This window comes from Sminthopsis crassicaudata, chromosome 2, assembly GCF_048593235.1.
Source record: "Sminthopsis crassicaudata isolate SCR6 chromosome 2, ASM4859323v1, whole genome shotgun sequence".
Classification (NCBI taxonomy): Eukaryota; Metazoa; Chordata; class Mammalia; order Dasyuromorphia; family Dasyuridae; genus Sminthopsis; species Sminthopsis crassicaudata.
In genome coordinates this window covers 163,257,191-163,277,418 of record NC_133618.1, presented here as the reverse complement: position 1 = coordinate 163,277,418, position 20,228 = coordinate 163,257,191, and the positions used below count along the sequence as shown (strand labels likewise).

At 33.4% G+C, this 20,228-nt stretch overlaps 1 protein-coding gene across 3 annotated transcripts in view; it reads right to left on the bottom strand.

Annotated features, from left to right (window-relative positions):
- Positions 1 to 20,228, bottom strand: part of KIF16B (kinesin family member 16B) — a 341,720-nt gene that overhangs the window by 48,246 nt on the left and 273,246 nt on the right. For all 3 annotated transcript variants that reach the window (XM_074287823.1, XM_074287826.1, XM_074287824.1), the window contains one exon: positions 6,172 to 6,255. In XM_074287823.1, the coding sequence (XP_074143924.1) occupies positions 6,172 to 6,255 (84 nt within the window). The remainder of the gene's footprint in view (positions 1 to 6,171; positions 6,256 to 20,228) is intronic.

Below are 20,228 nucleotides of genomic sequence, written 5' to 3'. Positions count from 1 at the left end.
TTTCTCCACCATATCCTGGAATAATGAATCTCACCCTAGCACTCTCAATTTCTTTCTCATCTTTTTGGCTTCCTGTTGTGAATTTTCTTTTCTCCATTAGGTTGTAAGCTCAATGAGCTATTAATAACCATATTAAAGAATATTCCAAAACATTAATAACATAGAAATACAAATGAAAAAAACTCCAAGGTTTCACTTCATGTTCAGGAAATTAGCAAAACTGAAAAAAGAAAGGAAGTCAATATTAGAGGGGTTGTGGAAAGATAGGTACACTAATGCATTGTTGATGGAGCTGCAAATTGATACTACTATTGTAGAAATTATACAAATAAAGTGACAAATAAAATGACCAAGAAATGATTCTGCTATGCTTATATTCCAAGGAGGTCAATAATAAAAAGAAAAGTACCATATAAAAAATCCTTAGAAAAATATTTTTGTAGTAGAAAAGAAGTGAAAACAAAGTAGATATCCATTAATTAAGGAATGACTCAACAAACTGTACTTGAATATCATAGATATAACTGCATTATAAACACTGAGAAGAATGAAAAGACTATCATGAACTGATGCAAAATGAAGTAAGCATAAATTTAAAAAAAACAACACATAGAATTATAAAAAGGGAAATAGAAAGATAAAATGGCAAAATTACAAAGAGTTGACATGAGAAGACATCTCCCTCCACTTCTTTGTAAGTGTCCACTGGTTTGAGAAATGGCATCCATAAGATTTTGTTTCTTTTACTCTTAAAAAATAATAACAATATTCATCAGATGGCTCTCTGGGAGAGGGGAAGGATGAAATAAAGGGTAAAATTTAAGTTCTATAAAAAGAAGACATCAATAAAAATTTATCTTATTTTAATATTTAATATTTTAAATTAAATATTTAATATTTAATATTTTAAAATCATGACTGTTAGATATTGTTTGTGTCTCATAAGAAAATCTGACCAGTATACCATTTCAACTTATATAAGAGTCATTAATAAAAACGTTACAACATTAGTCCAAGTCCAGATCTCTTGAGGTACTCCAATGAAGAGTTTCTTCCAAGTGGTCACTGAACCATTAATGGATATTTTGGGTATAACTATTCATTTGGTTTTTATAGTTACAATCTAGTTCGTATCTCTCCATATGTTCCACATTAGCAACATGAGAGGCTTTATCAGATGCCTTACTGAAATTTTTTCAGTCAAGAATGAGTCTTTGTGATCCCATTTGGATTTTTTTTTTTGGCAAAGATACTGGAGTAGTTTGTCATTTCCTTCTCCAGCTCATTATATAGATGTGCAAACTGAGGCAAACAGTGTTAGGTGATTTGCCCAAGGTTACACAACTAGGTAATGTCCAAGTGCAGAACTGAATTTAGGGAGATGAGTCTTCCTGGCTCAGCATTCTATCCACTATGCCATCTTCCTCACCTTAGGTAAAACTATATGCATCTTTTACCAATTTTGCAATACTATCAATAAAAGAAATGAAGCTAGTCTGGCATATTCTGTTTTTATTAGATGTTAGTCAATCATCCCTTATATAAAGGCATTCTAGATTCTGCCAAGAACCAATCAAATTCATTAGTTTATAACTTATAAAGACTCCATTCTCTTCCCTTTATTGAAAGTAAGGATAATATTGGCCCTTCTCCAGTTCTACTGTACATTATGTTCTCAGGGTTCCTCCCCCTTCCCCCACCCTAGATAACTGACTATAGTTCAATCACATGTGCAAGTTGTTACAATATGTTGAGATAATTGTTTAATTGGATCTGATGACAAATTCAAGAGCAATTATCAAGATAATGGATAATACCTAATTCTAAAATTAGTCACAACTAGTCCAGGTCTCTTAGTTTTAACTACTACATGCACTTCTCCATAGCATGTCCTGTTGAAACCTTTATTTTACCATTCACAAAACAGAACTGCTTTTTCTATATACTCTTATGCTCTCGTCCTATCACTGCTTCTGACTTGCCAAATTCCAATTCTGAATGAATAACATCATTTGTATCCTCTGATCATATTTACATGATGTTGAATGAATCTAATATAAATCATGCAACTGAGCTATCTAGGTCCAATACAAAATAATGTCAGCTGAGTTGCAGCTTTTACTCTTCCCTAATTCTCTCTTCAACTTCACTTGGAGGCTGTTCACAATTCTATTCTTTTCTCTTTCAAAACTCCTACTTAGATCACCTCTTTATCCTCACACCTGTGGCTCTTACATAATATTTTACTGAGAAAAATTGAAGGTAATGACCTTGAAGTGACTTCATTCTTTCCTTCTTTACTCCAATCTCTGATAATGCAATGGCCCTTCTTGAGGAGGTCAATCCTCTACGTATCTTATGATTCCTGACATCTTTTTAAAAGTTTTTTAAAATAGCCTTTTATTTTCAAAACATATGCAAACATAGTTTTCAACATTCACCCTTGCAAAACTTTGTATTTCAAAATTTTTCCCTCCCTTCCTCTCACCCTTCCCCTTAGAGGTCAAGTAATCCAATATATGTTAAACATGTACAATTCTTCTAAACATATTTCCACATTTATCATGCTGCACAAGAAAAATCAGATCAAAAAGGGAAAAAATAAGAAAAAAAGCAAGCTAACAACAACAAAATAGTGAAAATGCTACATTTGTAATCCATACTCAGTTCCCACAGTCCTCTCTCCGGGTGCAGAAGTTCTCTTCCTCACAAGACCATTGGAAATGGCCTGAATCGTCTCGTTGTTGAAAAAAAAACATATGAATCAGAATTGATACTCTTGTTGTTGCCGTATACCATGATCTCCTGGTTCTATTCCCTTCACTTAGCATCAGTTCATGGCCTCTCTGAATTCATCCTACTGATCATTTCTCATAGAACCATAATATTCCATATACTATAACTTATTTAGCCATTCCCAACTGATGGGCATCCACTCAGTTTCCAGTTCCTTGTCACTACAAAAAGGAGTGCTACAAACATTTTTTGCACATGTGGATCCTTTGCCTTCTTTATGATTTCTTTTGGATATAGGCCCAGTAGAGATACTGCTGAATCAAAGGGTATGCACAGTTTGATAGCCCTTTGGACATAGTTCCATATTGCTCTCCATTAGTGCCCCAGTTTTCCCACATCCTCTCCAATATTTAGCAGTATCTTTTCCTGTCATCTTAAAGCAATCATTTATTTCTTTTCTTGACCAGTGTTACCAAAGATTTCTTAACTTCCAAATGAGGTATTCTTTTCTCAGTCTTAAAGCTTCTTGACCTTTTTGCAATATTTGAGACTGTTGACCATTCTTTTCTCCTGACCACTCTCTTCTCTGCCCTTTTTGCTCTTCTGTCTGAGTGCTTCATCTCAGCCAGAATTCTTTATTGGATCTTCAATCATATCAAATCCCCTAATTGTGGGTATACCCTAATACTCTGTGCCAGACCTTCTTCTAATCTCTTTTTATACTTTCTCAGTCAGTAAACCTAGCAGTTCAATAGGTTAATTCTATCTTTTTTGCAGGTAACTATCAGTTCTAAATATCCAGTTCCCAATCTCTAAGCTCCACATCAATGGATGTCCTAGAGACAGCTCAAACTCAGCATATTAAAAACAAAACAAACAAAAAGCCCACCAACTTTTCATCCTCCATCCTCACAACTGTGTGCTCTTTCCCAAATTTCCTCCTCTTTCTGAAAGGCACCAGCATCCTTACAGTCCTCAGCGGTTTCCTTAATTCTTATTCGCCCTCATTCTACATATGCCAGCAGTTGCAAACTTTGCTGTGTGTGTGTGTGTGTGTGCACGCGCACATGTTTTTCATCTCCACAACAGTTCTTATATCTGCTAGCTGATTGCTATAGCTATCTGATGGTTGTCTGTTCAATCAGATTCAGGTATTCATCATCTCTTGCCTTTGAGTTGGTCCCATATCTCATGTCTCCTCTGAATAGCTGCAAAAACTATTCCCCTTAAGTGCAGATTTGACCATATTACTATCCCAACTTATAACTATAACTATCCCAAGTAATCCTAGTGGCTAACTTACCTCTAAGACAAAAAGAAATGCCTGTTTGATCTTTAAGCCCTTCCCAACCAGGCCCCAACCAACTCTTTCAGCCTCATTATATAGTACTTTGATTTCTATATTCTATGAGAAAGCCAAATTAATTTTTTTCCCCATATTAGCCCAATTCTCTTTCTGTTCTCCCACAACTGGGATATATTCCCTCATCATCTTTCATCTCACAGAATTCTTACTTCCTTCAGGATCTTTCAAATACAAAAATCATATAATTTTTTTCACCATCACTGTCTTAATAGTATACATATTAAATATCTCTTGACGCCACCCCCTCATTCCATCCTTACTGCTACCAACCTTATTACTTTTTTCCAGAAATATTATGACTACCTCTTAACTGGTTTTCTTAACTCAGTTCCTCCCTTCTTTAAAAGGCCCTTATTGCTGTAGGAAATAATCTTCCTGAACCATAGCCCACATCATGCCCTTAACTAAAACACTTCAATTATTCCCCATTCACCACAAAGTAAATTCCCATATCTGTAGCAAGATTGATAATTTAATAAACTTTAGTATATTTTATTTTGAATTATAATTAATCATATATTTGTGTGTGTATATGTATATATATATATATATATATAAGTATATATATGTGTTTGTGTGTGTGTGTGTGTGTGTGTGTGTGTGTGTGTGTCTTATTTCCCTGACTATAATGCAAGCTTGATCAGGGTAGAGACACTGTTTTTTTCATCTTTGACTCTCTCATAGTAACCAATGTACAATTCCTCAAAAGATGTTCAATAAATAGTTATTTAATAAAAGAACTCCATTCTTGAAGGAATCTTTGTTCTTTTCTAATTCAGCCTTTTCACTTTATAGTTAATGTAGCTGATCTCTGGAGAGGATAAGTTACTTGCTCAGAGACACTGAAAAATTTGTGTCAAAATCAGGATACTCTATATTAAACACAACAAAAAGTTCTCTTAGGAATTTGTGCTGTTTCCTAGAGAAACAGATATTATTGTGGAGATAAAACTTAGGCCCAAATTAGAGATAGAAATATTAAAACAAAACTTAAGGCACATGATTAGTGGTAGAATTTGCAGATGAGCCATCCTGAAACATTGCATTTGCCTTAATTATCCTAATTTTTAGTCTTCTTTAAAATATGAATTTTTTGATCTATAGTCAGATACTTAATGTTCTCAAATAATGCAAAATGTTGTCATTTGTATATAGAACCATTTTAAAGTTTTTTTTAATTCTCTGACAATGGCAATGGCTTGCATGAGTTATCTAAAACTTTCTTATTTCCCTCAGTACCATACATTCATGTGAGCATGTTCATGCACATATATACACACAACATATACATATTCACAATACACATCTCCAAAACCAAAGGATCTAAAATTAGAGAATCAAGTATTTCTTCCACTTGAAATTAACTGGCTAAAATTAGGATCCAATACATAATTACAGACCCATGAATATCAGTCTCTAGCTAACTGAGAAATTACATCATGAAAACAAAATTCAAATTGGATCAGTCAATAATGTTTACTGAATGTGTGGCAGAAAAAGACAATAGTTCTGCTAACTCAAAATTCCATTTCTAGAACTGTTTTGAGAGCAAAAAAAAGTAATTTAAAAAGGCAAATAAAACTTCCTCAAGACAAAAATAGGTGTTTGTCTTTTCACTCTGGACTATTCTTACATAATTACGATAATCCTATACTGTAAATCTTTAGCTAATTAATTCTAAGTTTTTAGCAACAAGATTCTTAACCTCATCCTGTATTGAACACCATCTGTCTGTGCTGAATATTTAGCTTTGACTCACAACCTGTTTCCTAGCCCTTCCTTAACTAAATGTAGCTTCTTAAAAGATATGAAAGTTTTCCATTCAACCAGAAGGGGTATGAGGACATATCCTATAAATAGGCCAGTATTATTACTTTGTAATCTCCTGCTGCCATCTCCTGTGTTAAAGCAAGAAGTCACTTGTCACTTTTGAATAAGAATTAATAGAGCCTCTCTGATTGGTAAGAATAATTTTTACTGGTCATTCAGATTGGATGTTTCCTAAATGGAAAAAACAAAAACAAAACAAAACAAAAAACAGAGGGAGGGAAAATAGTTGATTCTCTTACCTCTAAATGACTTCGGCGTTCAGCAATGACTCTCTCATCTTTATTTCCAAAGAGCTTCTTTGGAGGGAATTCTAAAGTAGCAAGCTGAAATGTACAAGAAAGAATTAATACCACACCTGCATATTTTCCATAGAAATAAGTATTATAGTTTAAATTATGAAGTGGAAGTCAACATAATTTAATAGGTTAAAAATCAGGAATCCTGAATATTTATCTTGAATCTTATCATTATTTTCTATGAGATCTTGGTCAAGAACCTTTCTAAGGCTTGCTTTCTCACTTGGAAAACAGGAAATTTGGCCTAGATTGTCTCTAAGGACCTTTCTAAATTCAGTCTCTAGAAATCATCTTTGGCCAGAAAAGAAATGATGAAACAAATTAACTATTAATACTGACAATTCTAGAAAAGAGGCCATCTCTTTTGAAGATGGATATGTGCTCAAGTTCTTCTTCAAGGATCTTCTAGTCACCAACTGAATAATATTTATGCATACTCCCCATGTGAAAACATGTAATCTTGTTCTTAACTCCTCATGCTGACTTTGGTGTACTACTTTGCTCTATGCAAGTGTTTATGGTCAGTCTAATTAAAAAGCAATTATTAAACATTTACAATGTGTCAAAAATAGTGTTGAGGCCTGAGGCTTCTAAAAAAAGCAAGAAGCAGTCATTCATCTCAAGAAGAACATCTCCTAGAAATCTAGGTAATATTAGTTTTATATCTATATATACACACATATATATATGTGTATATATATATACACATATATATATATATTTATATATATATATATATATATATATATATATATATATATATATATATATATATATATATATATATATATATATATATATATCGTGTGTCTATATCAAAGGCAATTTGAATGAGAAAGGCATATCAGTTGGGGGTGGGAGCCTCCCATAGAAGGTGGACTTTAGACTAAATCATAAAGAAAGCCAAGGAATTTCAAAATATTCTATCTAGGTGGAGGTGGGGGGAGACTAGTAAAAGGCATGGACATGGAAGATCTTGGTCCAGAAATTGTAGAAAGACTAAGATAGAATATATGGAAGGAAGTAACATGTAAGATGAAAAGGCAGGATGGAGCCAAATATCAAATAGAGGATTTTATATTTGACCCTGGAGGTAAAAGGGAACTACTAGAGTATACTGACTAGAGAGAATGACATGGACAAATCTAGGCTTTAGAAAAATCACCTCGGAATGAGGAAGAGATTCGCAGCAAGGAAACTAGTTACAAGACTACTCAATTGTTGAAGTGAGAGGTTCTAAAAGGAAAGGGAATAAACATTTATATAGCATCTACTATGTCTTAGGCAGCATGCTAAGTGCTTTGTACAAATATCATCTTATTTGGTTCTACTACAGGGCTCTGGTACAGGAAAGGCATATAGTTTATTCAAGTGCAAAGATGCTATTTCTTTAAATGGGAATCCAAGGAGTAGGAAAAATACTATTTATATTTGTACATATATATGGGGCAGCTAGGTGGGCACAGTAGATAGAGCACTAGCCCTGAAGTCAGGAGGACCTGAGTTCAAATGTGATCTTAACACTTCCTAGCTGTGTGACCCTGGGCAAGTTACTTAACTCCAATTGCCTCAGCCAAAAATAATAATAATAATAATAAATATGTTTGTACATATATACTTTCCAAATAAGTCAATGATAGACTGCAACCCTTGCCTCATGATTCTTACTACAGTGCTTGAAACCATTAGGATATATTAGCTGAGAGATTTCAGAAACAAAGCCTTTAGAAAGCTGGCAACTCTGACACATGCCTTTTGTGATTTTATAAAATCTTTTATATACATTATCTCCTATGATCTCATCTTTGTTCTTTCTGTTCTTGGCTCCCCAAGCTGGCTCCTGCCCTTATATTAAGTTATTCCTACAACAGTATGAGTGCACCTGCATGAGCAGGCCTATATGTACACGTTTTGCTCTGTCAAGAGATTTCTGCTTTGGCATCTCACCCAAGGAATTCTTGGGAGTCATCATTCTGCTAGTATGACTGACTTTCATCACTAATGCACTTTAATGAGGAGAGAGACTTCTCTGCCAGTCATTTGGTTCTCATCGGGCCAAGATTTACTTGTCTATGAATCTCTCTTCCCCATGTAGTCAGGGATTGGTTTTGAATGGCTGGCAGTCACTCTTTCACAGTTTAGTTGTTTTGTCATTTTCTTCAGTGGATGATGAAGTGATATGTCTTATGTCAAGGGAAATTTACAAACTGGTTTTCTTGCTAAATTCAAGTAGTAAATTGAAAGGATTTTAGAGGAACTACATCATGTAGAGAGAGAAATCTTTGATTTCTTCTTAAACAATAATATTTTCTTTCCTATGTCAACTAAACCTAACTCATTATGATCTGTGTCTCAAACATATATAATTTTCTTGCATGTGAGTTTAGAGGAAATCTCAGAAATCATCTACCCTAACCCCTTTGTTTTATAAAGGAGAAGATTCATTTAGGCCCACAGAAGTTAAATAATTGGTCCAGTCACTCATCTAATATGGAACTAGTACCCCAATCAAATATTCAATTTGAGCACTTTTTCATAAATGGGCAGCCAAAGTAAAAAACCTAGTGGGATTATGAAGATGTGAAAATGGAAGGTAGAGATCAGAGAGAATGACATGGCCAGGGTACTTCTAGGACTAAAGAAAAAGTCATTTGTAAAGTTTTGCTTGGAGTCATGGGATCTTAATTTGAGAGCAGTTCCTCTTAGTGAACCACATAAAACTAGAAAACCATTTGTCCAATCTAGCAATACTTTCTAGGTGGAGTTAGATGACTCTAAGCAAAAGAAATCAAATTACTTTCCCTCCCAACTACAATAGGCAGCAATTCACAGGGAGTGGTATGATCTGGAAAATATGGGGCATTGTGGCTGCACACTGTGTCTGAGTGGTACAAAATGATATAAATTGCATAAGGGTAGTATTTTAAAGAGTTTAAAAGTGATGTACCAGATAAATTCAAGATGCTGGCTACCTGTAGGTGTAATAACATCCATGATCTTACTTAGCTCCTGATTACACACATATCCAAAGTAAAATGAAGAGCTGAAGCCAATATCTAAATTTCAAAAAGGGAACAAAAAGCACTAAGACACTTTCATCAGAAGTAACCAGATAATGGAGGCAAAAAGTTAATTTCTTTCCTTAATTATCCTGGTTCTTTGCTTCACTTGGCACCCATAGACACAAGTTTAGTGTATTTACTTAATTACTTTTGTCACATGGCATTTCTTCTCTGCAGACTAAAGCATTTCAACAATTCTAAAAACCCACTGTAGGGAAGACAGTTTCCATCAAGCCAATTAGCTAATAAAGTATGCTATTTTTATATAACTTGTTACAAATTGGTTCTTCCCAACTTAATGCATGGTATTAGAGTGCTTTTTCACTAAAAAAACTATTCCTTCCCTGCTGTCACCATCTATCCAAAAAACATCTTTTGAAACATAATATTTTAAAACAAAAAAATAAGAAAGCTTTAAGTTTGGGTGCATAATAGCTACTAGGAAATGATAATCATACTCTTTAAATTGGACCAATGTTTTGGAAAGGAAAAAAGAAATAACAATCTCTATCTTTATTTGAGTGTGGATCTACTTTGGATAGAGACATAAAGCAGTGAAGTCTGCCAAATAAGTGAGGGAACTGAACCAGAAAATCTCCATGAGAACCTCACTGTGAAAGATACTGCTGGAAGGTCAGAAAGGTTTACTTTATTCTGAGACTGCCTAATCTATAGTCAGCATAGTTAATGATTCTATATTGATTTTCTCACCTCTGGCCAGGAAATTTTCTATAGAGGGAGGTAGATGGGACAAAATTTATTAATCATTGCACCAGATGTAGAAATACCTCCGATCCTTTAGGATATAAAGACAGCAAATGCTACCCTTCCCTAAATTCCTTCTGAGCAGGAGACTATGATGGGGAATGGAGGGAAATGAGTGCCGTCTACCATGGCATCCTCACTTATTCCTGACCATTTTGGTGTACTGGTCTTTCATGAGAAAAGACGGAGCACTGGTTAAGAGATTCAATCTTTTAGCAAATATAGGATTAGGAGTCATCTGAAGAATAGATCCTGAACACTCAAGACTGCTAACATTCTTAAACTCGTTGTGTCCAACATGGAACTCATCATCTTCCTCTCTCATTCTCCAAACTCCTTCTTTTTCTATTGAGAGTACCACCATTTTTATAGTCACCTAAGTTTCTAACCTTAGAGTCAACCTCTATTTTTCCTCTTCTTCATATGTAGTTTGTTGACAAGTCTTGTTCCATCTACCTGTACAATATTTTAAAATCAGGTTTCCCCCCTTATTTAACGTTGTACTTTTCCCAATTACATGTACAAGCAATTTTAACATCCTTCACCCTCACCCCCCCCCAATTGCAAGAAAAGTTACCTTTCTCTTACTCATATGGGCCATCACTCTTAGACTTCTAAGTCAGTAGTAAATATTACATTAATAGGTTATAATACAGAGAAAGGCAAAAGTATTTCCTACTCTAATAGAACTCACAATTTAATGAGGAAGACACCATGCAAAGAGGGTGCAAATAAGATAAATACAGGTAAATTGGAGGTAATTTAAGGGGGAAGACAGTTTAGAATTAAGGAGGTCAGTAAAAGCTTCCTGCAATAGACAGGATTTAATTGACACTTGAAGGAAACCAGGAAACCTCCTAACTAGTCTCCCTTAAGATTCTCTGCTTTCCAGTTCAAATTATTATTATTATTATTTTTATTTTTTTTTTTTTTGGCAAGGCTACTAGGGTTGAATGACTTGCCCAGGGTCACACAGCTAGTAAGAGTCAAGTGTCTAAAGATGAAATGAAACTAAGTTCCTCCTCACTCCAAGACCAGTATTTTACTTTTTTTTTTTTCCCCCTCCTCTTAAAGTAAAAGTCACATTGCATTACTCTCCAACCCAAACTAAAGCAGCTTCATATTGACTCTGGGTGTAACAAGCTCTTCTGTTTGTAATTTAAAGCCTTTTACAACCTATTTTTTCAATCATATTAGATGTTCCTCTCCCTCATCCACTCTTTAGTAAGCTGGTTTATTCATCTATTAAATAATGTGGATGAGCTAAGTACCACTTTGGTTACTTCCAATTGTAAAATGTGATTCAGTATAATTCAGTTTTATAATTCCTAAGAGGAAAGATGATATCTTGATAATCTATAAGATTCTTTTTGACTCTTGATAAATCAATGATTCACACAGTGACTACCAAAATCTTTGTGGTTTCTCATACATGACATTCTTATTTCTCATATCTATGCCATCTTTGGGGTGCAGTCTTTGGGTTAGATGTTCCTCAGTGAACTTTCCCTCCCCTCTGCCTCTTAGAATCACTCATTCCCTTTACTAAAGAACACTTTTTGTATGAAACCTTTCCAGATTCCCACAGCTTCTAGCAGCTGTCCCTCTTATAAACAAAATGAAACACTTTTATTTATTTTGTATGTACTAGGTTCCCCCCACCTACCCAAGAGAATGTAAACTCCTGGAGGGAAGAGATTCTTATTTTTGTCTTTGTTCTTCTAGAGCCTGACATAGTACCTGATATGTAAGAACAAAGGATAAGGACTGGATCCATGATGTCTTTGATATAGGGAAATATTATAACTAAAAAGAATATTATTTTATTTATCACTCATTTATTCTATAATTATAATTAGAAAAATCATCTTCACTTTCTTCTAAACATAACCAAAAAATGAGAGTTTGGTAATGGACAATGGGACTGCGACGTTGTCTACACAGGATCTAGAATAACAACTGCAAACACAAAAATATCAAAGACAGCCAGCAGCCATCTTACAACACTCCTGAGTATATAGGGACCAAAATGAAGTGAAATTAGGAATATTCAATAATACAAAATAAAAATACAATAAAACATAGATGATGTTAATATGTGGCTTTCTAAGTGAACATACAGCATCTCTTTATATAGTTTAATGTATAAAAAAGTATATATCAAAGTTTATATAAGTAAATAGAAAGTTTTGATTTGAATTTGTCACCATTGGACTACAACTTCATCAATAATAATTCAATGAACTTTTGGATATCTAGCTTCCAATCCTGGCTTCCTCTAAATTACTGGAGTGATCCTATGGCACTTAATTTTCCTGGTTCAGTGACACAGTAGATAGAGAACAAGGTCTGGAGTCAGGAAGCCTCCTCATCCTGAGTTCAAATCTGGTCTCAGGTACTTAGTATTTCAGTGGCCCTGTCCTATTTGCCTCAGTTTCCTCCGCTGTAAGGTTATCAAGAAAAGGAAACAGCAAACTTGTCTAATATCTTTGCCAAGAAAACCTAAGTGGGATAATGAGAAGTTGGAGAAGACTGAACAACAACTAAGTTTCTTTCAGCTTTGGTTTATTCATCTATTAAATAATGTGGATAAGCTAGGTACCATTTTGGTTTCTTCCAATTGTAAAATGTGATTCAGTATAATTCAGTTTTATAATCTCTAAGAGGAAAGATGAAATTTTGATAATCTATAAGATTCTTTTTAACTCTTGACAATCAACGATTCACACAGTGACTACCAAAATCTTTCAAAGATGAATTAAAAGTTGAATATCGAATCTACTACCATAAACTAAACAACACATTAGGGTTTTTTTTAAAACTATACTGATATTAAGAAATAGAGGGAATTAAAAGAAAGTAATGGGGCTTTCATTTGAAGCAAAACTCAAATCCACAGAAACAGGATTGAGATCACACTGATAAACAGAAGAAATTTATTCATGTAGTTTTTCAAAAGGTTACAGAAAATGAAAGAAACAGAAAGAAGTGGGTCAGCAGTATTCAAGGGGGAAAAATACTTCAAATTGCATCTTCTTCTGAAACAAAATGGCAATTTTTTTTTTTACCCTGTTGAGATGGTAGAAAATGGTTGCAGGGGTTGTTTGAATTTTTATAGGAAAAATTACAATTACAATAAAAGTAAATGATTATATATGACTGGAATAAATTAGGGCATTATTTGTGAAGAAAATGTTAGTTGTGGAAAAGAGGAAATTTGGACCTAAGGTGATCTTGGTATAATACAAAATCAGGCAATTTTTATCGCATAGAATACAACAGAGGAAAGAAAGACTGGAATAAAACAAAGTATTTTATTAGTCTAACAGAAATCCAATATTTTATTCTTTAATTTAGTAAACACTCAAAATGAATGATGAAATAAAATTTAATAAATTAAAAGAACAGAATTCACAACTTTAATTTAGTTCCTGTCAATGTACACAGAGAATATTTTCCCTTTGTCAAGTACTTATGTGTGGAACCTCAAACCTATTTCTAAGACTTTGCTCAAAACCCAGCAAACAAAAACAATCTGGAAAAGAGCTGTCCAGAGGCTAGGGATTCAAAGGGGATCTTACTTTCTTTCCTTTTTTTGTTTTTTGTTTTTATTTATTTACTTTTTTGGTATAGCAATGGGTCAATTTGTTTTGTTTTATGTGACTAATATGGAAATTTTTTAATTAAAGCTTTTTATTTTCAAAACATATGCATGGATAATTTTCAGTATTCACCCTTGCAAAACTTGATGTTACATATTTATTCCCTCCTTTCCCCCATCATCCCCTAGATGGCATGTAATCCAAAATGTTAAATATGTACAATTCTTCTATACATATTTCCACAAATATGCTACACAAGAAAAATCAGATCAAAAAGGAAAAAAATGACAAAAAAACAAAATGCAAGCAAGCAACAACAACAACAAAAAAGTGAAGATACTATGTTGTGATCCAAAATCATTTGGGGAATCTTACTTTGAAGATCCTTGGATTGCCATAAAAATGAAGTTAGAACAAGAATAAAAGCTATGTATAATAAGCCAAAACTTTTCATTCTGTAGATCCACCTTCCTGTCTTTCTCACCTATATCTACCACCAAAAACAACTACCAATTTTTCCAGGTGTGGTTAGGCCAGCATAAGATTTTCCTGTCTCTTTACTTCAACAAAAAACATATAATAAACATTTATTAAGCCCCTATAAGTTATACTGATAAGAGGTTTGCCCTAATTTCTTAATTATATTTTAAAATTTGTCTCAATGTTTTTGTTTGTTTGTTTGTTTTAATATTTCCATCTTAGAAGAATGTAGCATAGGTCCTAGTTTCACTACTTATTCCATCATTCAGTTCATCTATTGCTGCTAAAAAGACAAATTCAATGTGATATGTTTGTTTTCATTAGAAGAATTTCTCTTTTATCTCAATCCACTTTTAGAAACCAGAGAGATATAATAGTTAAATACAGGTGGTGTCAGAAGAGACAGATAACAAAATATTTGATAAGTGGCATCATTAATTCTTCAGATATAAATAATGGCAGCACTGAAATACAGAAAAGAAATTAAAATGAGTAATAAAAATTCATGCCTATTTTTTATGATTCCATAAAAATTAAACAGCTTAAACTTGATTTTAAATCACTTAAAGAAAACTGAGGACAACTAATAAAATCATGGAATCTTTACAACTTAAGAGAAACATTTGGCTGCTTTTGTGATACCTAATAAAAGGTATATTTGTCATTCTTCATGCAATTGAATTGAACATTCTTTACTTATATACCTCACAATTATTTGACTACACTAGTTTAAACAATGAGGGAGGTAAAATTCTTTGCAGCAATGCAGTCAGTCAAGCCAGATATTACTTGTCTTCTACACATAAACTCACCTAAATGACATCTGGCAGTTTATGAAACATCCTTGCCTTATGAGTTTGTCTGATGCTGTAAATTTCAGCCACTCCAGCTTTGGAGAAATGCTAATAATGAAAACTCATCAAAGAACCACCATAATTCTTATGGCTGACTAGATGGATGCATTTCTGGCTACTCAAAATTAATGGCAGATCCTAGGGCCTTATAAAAGCAGCTGTCACTAAGAAATATATTTGTGAACAAATAAGCAATGCTCCTCTAAGTTTGATTTGTTATAGGCATAAAACAACAACTCTTCAGAACAAACTAGACTGATTATTAATGGAAGAATGGTTGAGCTTTCTGCATTTAATAAGGTAATTTGAGGTCTGACTTTATCTAGAAAGGGTAAAGTTAATGTTGTATGATCTTGTTGATACAGTTGGTAAACATGGCCAAGAGAATATCAATGCTTTTCATAGAGGTCAGGTACATTGTCTTTTCTATTTAGGATCTCAAGTATGAGATTTTCCTAAATTCATAACTCTTAACTGGAGCTTCATTTGTTTAGAACAAGGTATGGTGGGAATGAAAATTACAACCTTTTCTCTCCGAAATCATCTTTGAATCACCTTCAATCTGGACCATTTTGTAGTATACATATGTTTAAGGATGAAATATTATGTATACTTCAATACTCAAAAAACTTGGAAATATATTAATTCTATAAACCAGAATTTTGCATTAAGGCTTAGATGAAAATTTAAGAATAATGGTAGTTGATTTTTCTCTTTCTTTTTTTTCTTTTTTCCTCTAACTATTCTTTTTGAGGGAAAATCCCATATCATTACCTTTATCAGAATGACTTCTAAAAAGTTCTACTAGAGTAATCAGGAAAACTGAGTGTTCTAAAAATTACAGACTCATGGAAAGAAAGTACAGATGATACTGGGGGGAAAAAATTACAGGATGGGAAAACAGGTGACTTGAGTTTGCGTTCTGGATGTGCCACTAACTAGCTGAATTATTTTGGGCAAGGCATTTATCCTCATAAGGCTTGTAAATTAAAGGGGTTGGAAAAGAGCAGGGATTCTTAAAATGAAGTTCATGTCCTTAAAATATTTTTTTGGTAACTATGTTTCATTTACAATATTCTGTATTTTATGCTTTTAAAAATATTTTGAGAAAGAGTCCATCCATAGGCTGTTCACCAGACTGCCTAAGGTATCCAGAACACACACACACACAAAAAGATTTGTATTAGATGAATGAATTTGGAAGACACATATATTAATTACCTACTACATATAAGGCACAGTCATAAAGGATCAATAAGTTAATATGTATTTATGAAGGACCTATTATGTACCTGCGGCTATGCTAGGTGCTAGGGATATAAATACAATCAATGTATATGATATCTTACAGATTTGTTTTCTTCTAGCTTTAAAATTCTATCAATTTACACATGGTTGTAAAATTCCATTGTTAGTTGTTGAGGAAAACTTGAAGAGAGGTGAAATTTTACAACCTTAAGTTAATTTTATATCCTACCTTTTGTCTTTCCAATTTGTCCTTTCATAAATGGAATACATTCAGTTCTTGTAGGAGCAGAAAGGGTTAATAATCATCTTTTTGATATTGAGCTGATACTACTCTAAACTATACGAATTTAAATATAAATTCTGATTAACAGTTTTAAAAATTAGCTGATGTTCAGAATAGAAATACGGCAATTAGTCCGGTAACCTTTTATCTGGCAATGTGTCTCCCTCATGGCAGGGAGATGTTGGAATGGGTGGTACATGCTGGTTCAAGAGCTGTTCCTTACATTATTACTATTGTTATTATGATTAATTAGCATAATCCAAAGTAATGTCATATTTTATATGGCTCACTAAAATTCATAATATTCCAATATTCCATTAGATCTGTGATCCTACTGATGTGAATACTCCTTCTATAGACAGAGGAATGCTTTTTTTTTCCCCCCTTGAGGTAATTGGGGTTAACTGACTTGCCCAGTGTCACACAGACAGGAAGTGTTAAATGTTCTCCTGACTTCAGGGCTGGTGCTCTATCTACTATACCAACCAGCTGCCAATCAAATAACAGATAGTGGGGAAAAATATTATCATTTAATCATTTAATGTTGAAAAATTGACAGACATGTTAAATGAAGTTATAGATTATAGAAGGATTTATAACCATATATATGGATCATAGTGTTATACTAGAGAACTAGCAAGAGATATTATGAGTACATCCTTAATTTTCTAGGTTATTTTAGAGGGAAATGCTATTTCACAAAATTCCCCTTGATATTATAGGCACAGAGAGAAGACTGGGCTGAATATTTTACTGATCTCAGTTGAATCTCATATGAATTATATAATAAACTTTTCAACTGAATATGGACAACCTAGTTGCATTTCTTCCTATAAAGCTAAAAATCAGCCACTGTTTCACCTCATGAACAACAACAACAACAACAACAAAAACAACAAAATGGAACCTAAGGATACTTGATGTTTAAGGTGAAAAGGTAAGTCCACAGAGAGAACAGAATCCCTGCATATTTATTCTAACTGCAGGCCCTGATTGCCAGTCAATAAGACAATACTGTTTAAGGAAACCTGTTTATTCCTCAGTATTCTGACAATAGTTTAAGTTTGATCACATGGCTACTTAAAAACAAAATAAAATAAAAGTATATAAATCAAATGGAGAAGCAGCACACAGCTTATTCAATGAATGTTCTCAATAGTTATGGTTGATAGATTTATGTTGTATACTGGGTAGATTTGTACTTTTTATATTAAAATTAGAATGTTATTTGTAAAACTATTTAGAATGTACTTAAAAGACAGATGGTGAATTTTTATCTACAGCTACTGCAAGGGTGATAACCATTTATTTTGTACTGCTTTGGGAGAAATTATGTGACAAATGTAAAAAAGTGAGAAATGATTCTATCTCTATAAATGAAACAGAAAGTGAAAGTCAAACTAAATACTTGCTCAACTCTCACTGCTGTTAATAGTATTAAGTAACTAAAATGTGTTTGGTAGTTTATAAAATAAGAGTTTCACTTCAAATTGTAATTTATATCAAGCAAACAAATACTAGCTTTTACATTACTATCTTTTGACTAACTCTTTCCATCTCAAGGACATATCCCCTTTTGACATTTAGGAATTTCACTGACTTGATCTATTTTCTGTGACTTTAATACCTTTGCTCCCTATTCCGTCCAGGTAAACATGGTCCGAGCATCCTTAATAATAATGTACTGTTAGGATTTATGTAGCACTTGTAGCTGTAGAATTCTATTTTATTGAAGTGATCTATTTTCACAATTCTGCAAATTGTGAGATCATAAACCCCCTTACACTCTACCCAATAAAATACTTTAAAAAATAAAAAGGAAAAGAGGGTAGGGGAAGAAGATTTATATTTTATAATCTCTATTACTCACTTCCAATAATTAACTCCCAAAGTTAGCAATTCTTTTTAACTGAGAGATTATGCAGTTTGTCCTAACACTGTGCCTTGCCCCAGATGTACAATTAATAAATGCTTCTTATTACAAGTAAGCTGGCTGTATTCACATTGAAGCAAGTACTCTAGCCTTACCATAAATGTAGAACAAAGGTTTAAAAAAAAGAATGAACACTTCTGAACCTACAAAGCTGTCAGCATTGTGATGACCTACTTACACCTCAGCCTGCTGCAATGCTGTATTATTTTTTAAAAAACAAAACAAAAACAGACATCTAGCCAAATTTTAAAAGGACAGGGGACAACAAGTTTGTCTTTTTTAACACAGCATGATAAAATGTGATTTTTTAAAAGAAGAGTTTGTTCTTTTAGTTGTATTAACCAGGGAAACTTTAAGATTGTAACAATTATTCAAAAAAGGTAGATATTTTAATATATAAATTACAATTGCAAGTTCCATTTTATAAAGAAGACTAGGGGAATTGGTTCTCTCTTTGAACACACAACTTGGCTAATATTGATTAAAATTAAAAGGTACTAAGAAGTCTCTGCTGTTCTCAAGAGAATCACAGACATAAAGTTTTCATACAGAAAAAGACCACTGGGAAAATTACTTGCATGATGAATTCTCAAAGGATATGATATTTAGCAGATGCGGAGTAATACTCAACACATTTCATCTGGCGTTCTCACAGCTTTTTTGTAAACAAGCTATGGAATTATCATTTTACAGGGTGAAAACTGTGAAACTTGGGCCTTAACTTTGTTCACAATTTCACTGGAAGATAATAGTGCTTGAGAATGAAAGCCAACAGGAGTCATTACTTTGCATGACATATGAAAGCACATAAAGATTTTTAAACAAGTCAAAATAAAAAAGTTGGACTTTTTATCAGGAACAAGGGACTGAACTGGATTACATAGTGAACTCTCAATCTGAATCTGATGACAAGGGGTCAACACTATTAGAAATAATCCATCCAAAATGGATATCTTCAACAAAGAGAAGATCTAATTCAGTTCCAATTGATCAATGATGGACAGAATCAGCTACACTCAGAGAAGGAACACTGGGAAATGAATGTGGACTACTTGCATTTTTGTTTTTCTTTCCAGGTTATTTTTACCTTCTGAATCCAATTCTTCCTGTGCAACAAGAAATTCGGTTCTGCACACATATATTGTATCTAAGCTATAACACATTTAACATGTATGGGACTGTCTGCCATCTAGGGGAGAGGATGGAGGGAAGAAGGGGAAAATTCGGAACAGAAGTGAGTGCAAGGGATAATGTTGTAAAAAATTACCCATGCATATGTACTGTCAAAAAATTATAATTATAAAACTAATTTTAAAAAAAAGAAGAAGAAATCCATCCTCAAGACGTGGTTACAGAGTGAGGGCGGGGATACTTTTCTTTAGGAACTTGTCCATGGGAATTAACCTACTGCCTTCTTAAGAAATCATCACCACTCTCTACCACACATAAAAATCTCCTAAAATCCCTATAATCCTATAGAGGACAAAAGCCTCTTCTCCAGAAAAATGTTCTTCTAGATTATATTTAAAAGCACATCTAATATATATATATATATAATTTTTTTTTTCAGAGGCAATTGGGGTTAGGTGACTTGCCCAGGGTCACACAGCTAGGGAGTGTTAAGTATCTAAGACCACATTTGAACTCAGGGCCTTCTGACTTCAGGATTAGTGTTCTATCCACTGTGCCACCTAGCTGCCCCAAAATCAACTACTTTTAAACAGAAATTCCATTTGTATTTGCAGAATCAGGCCAGTGAATAAGGTATTTTCC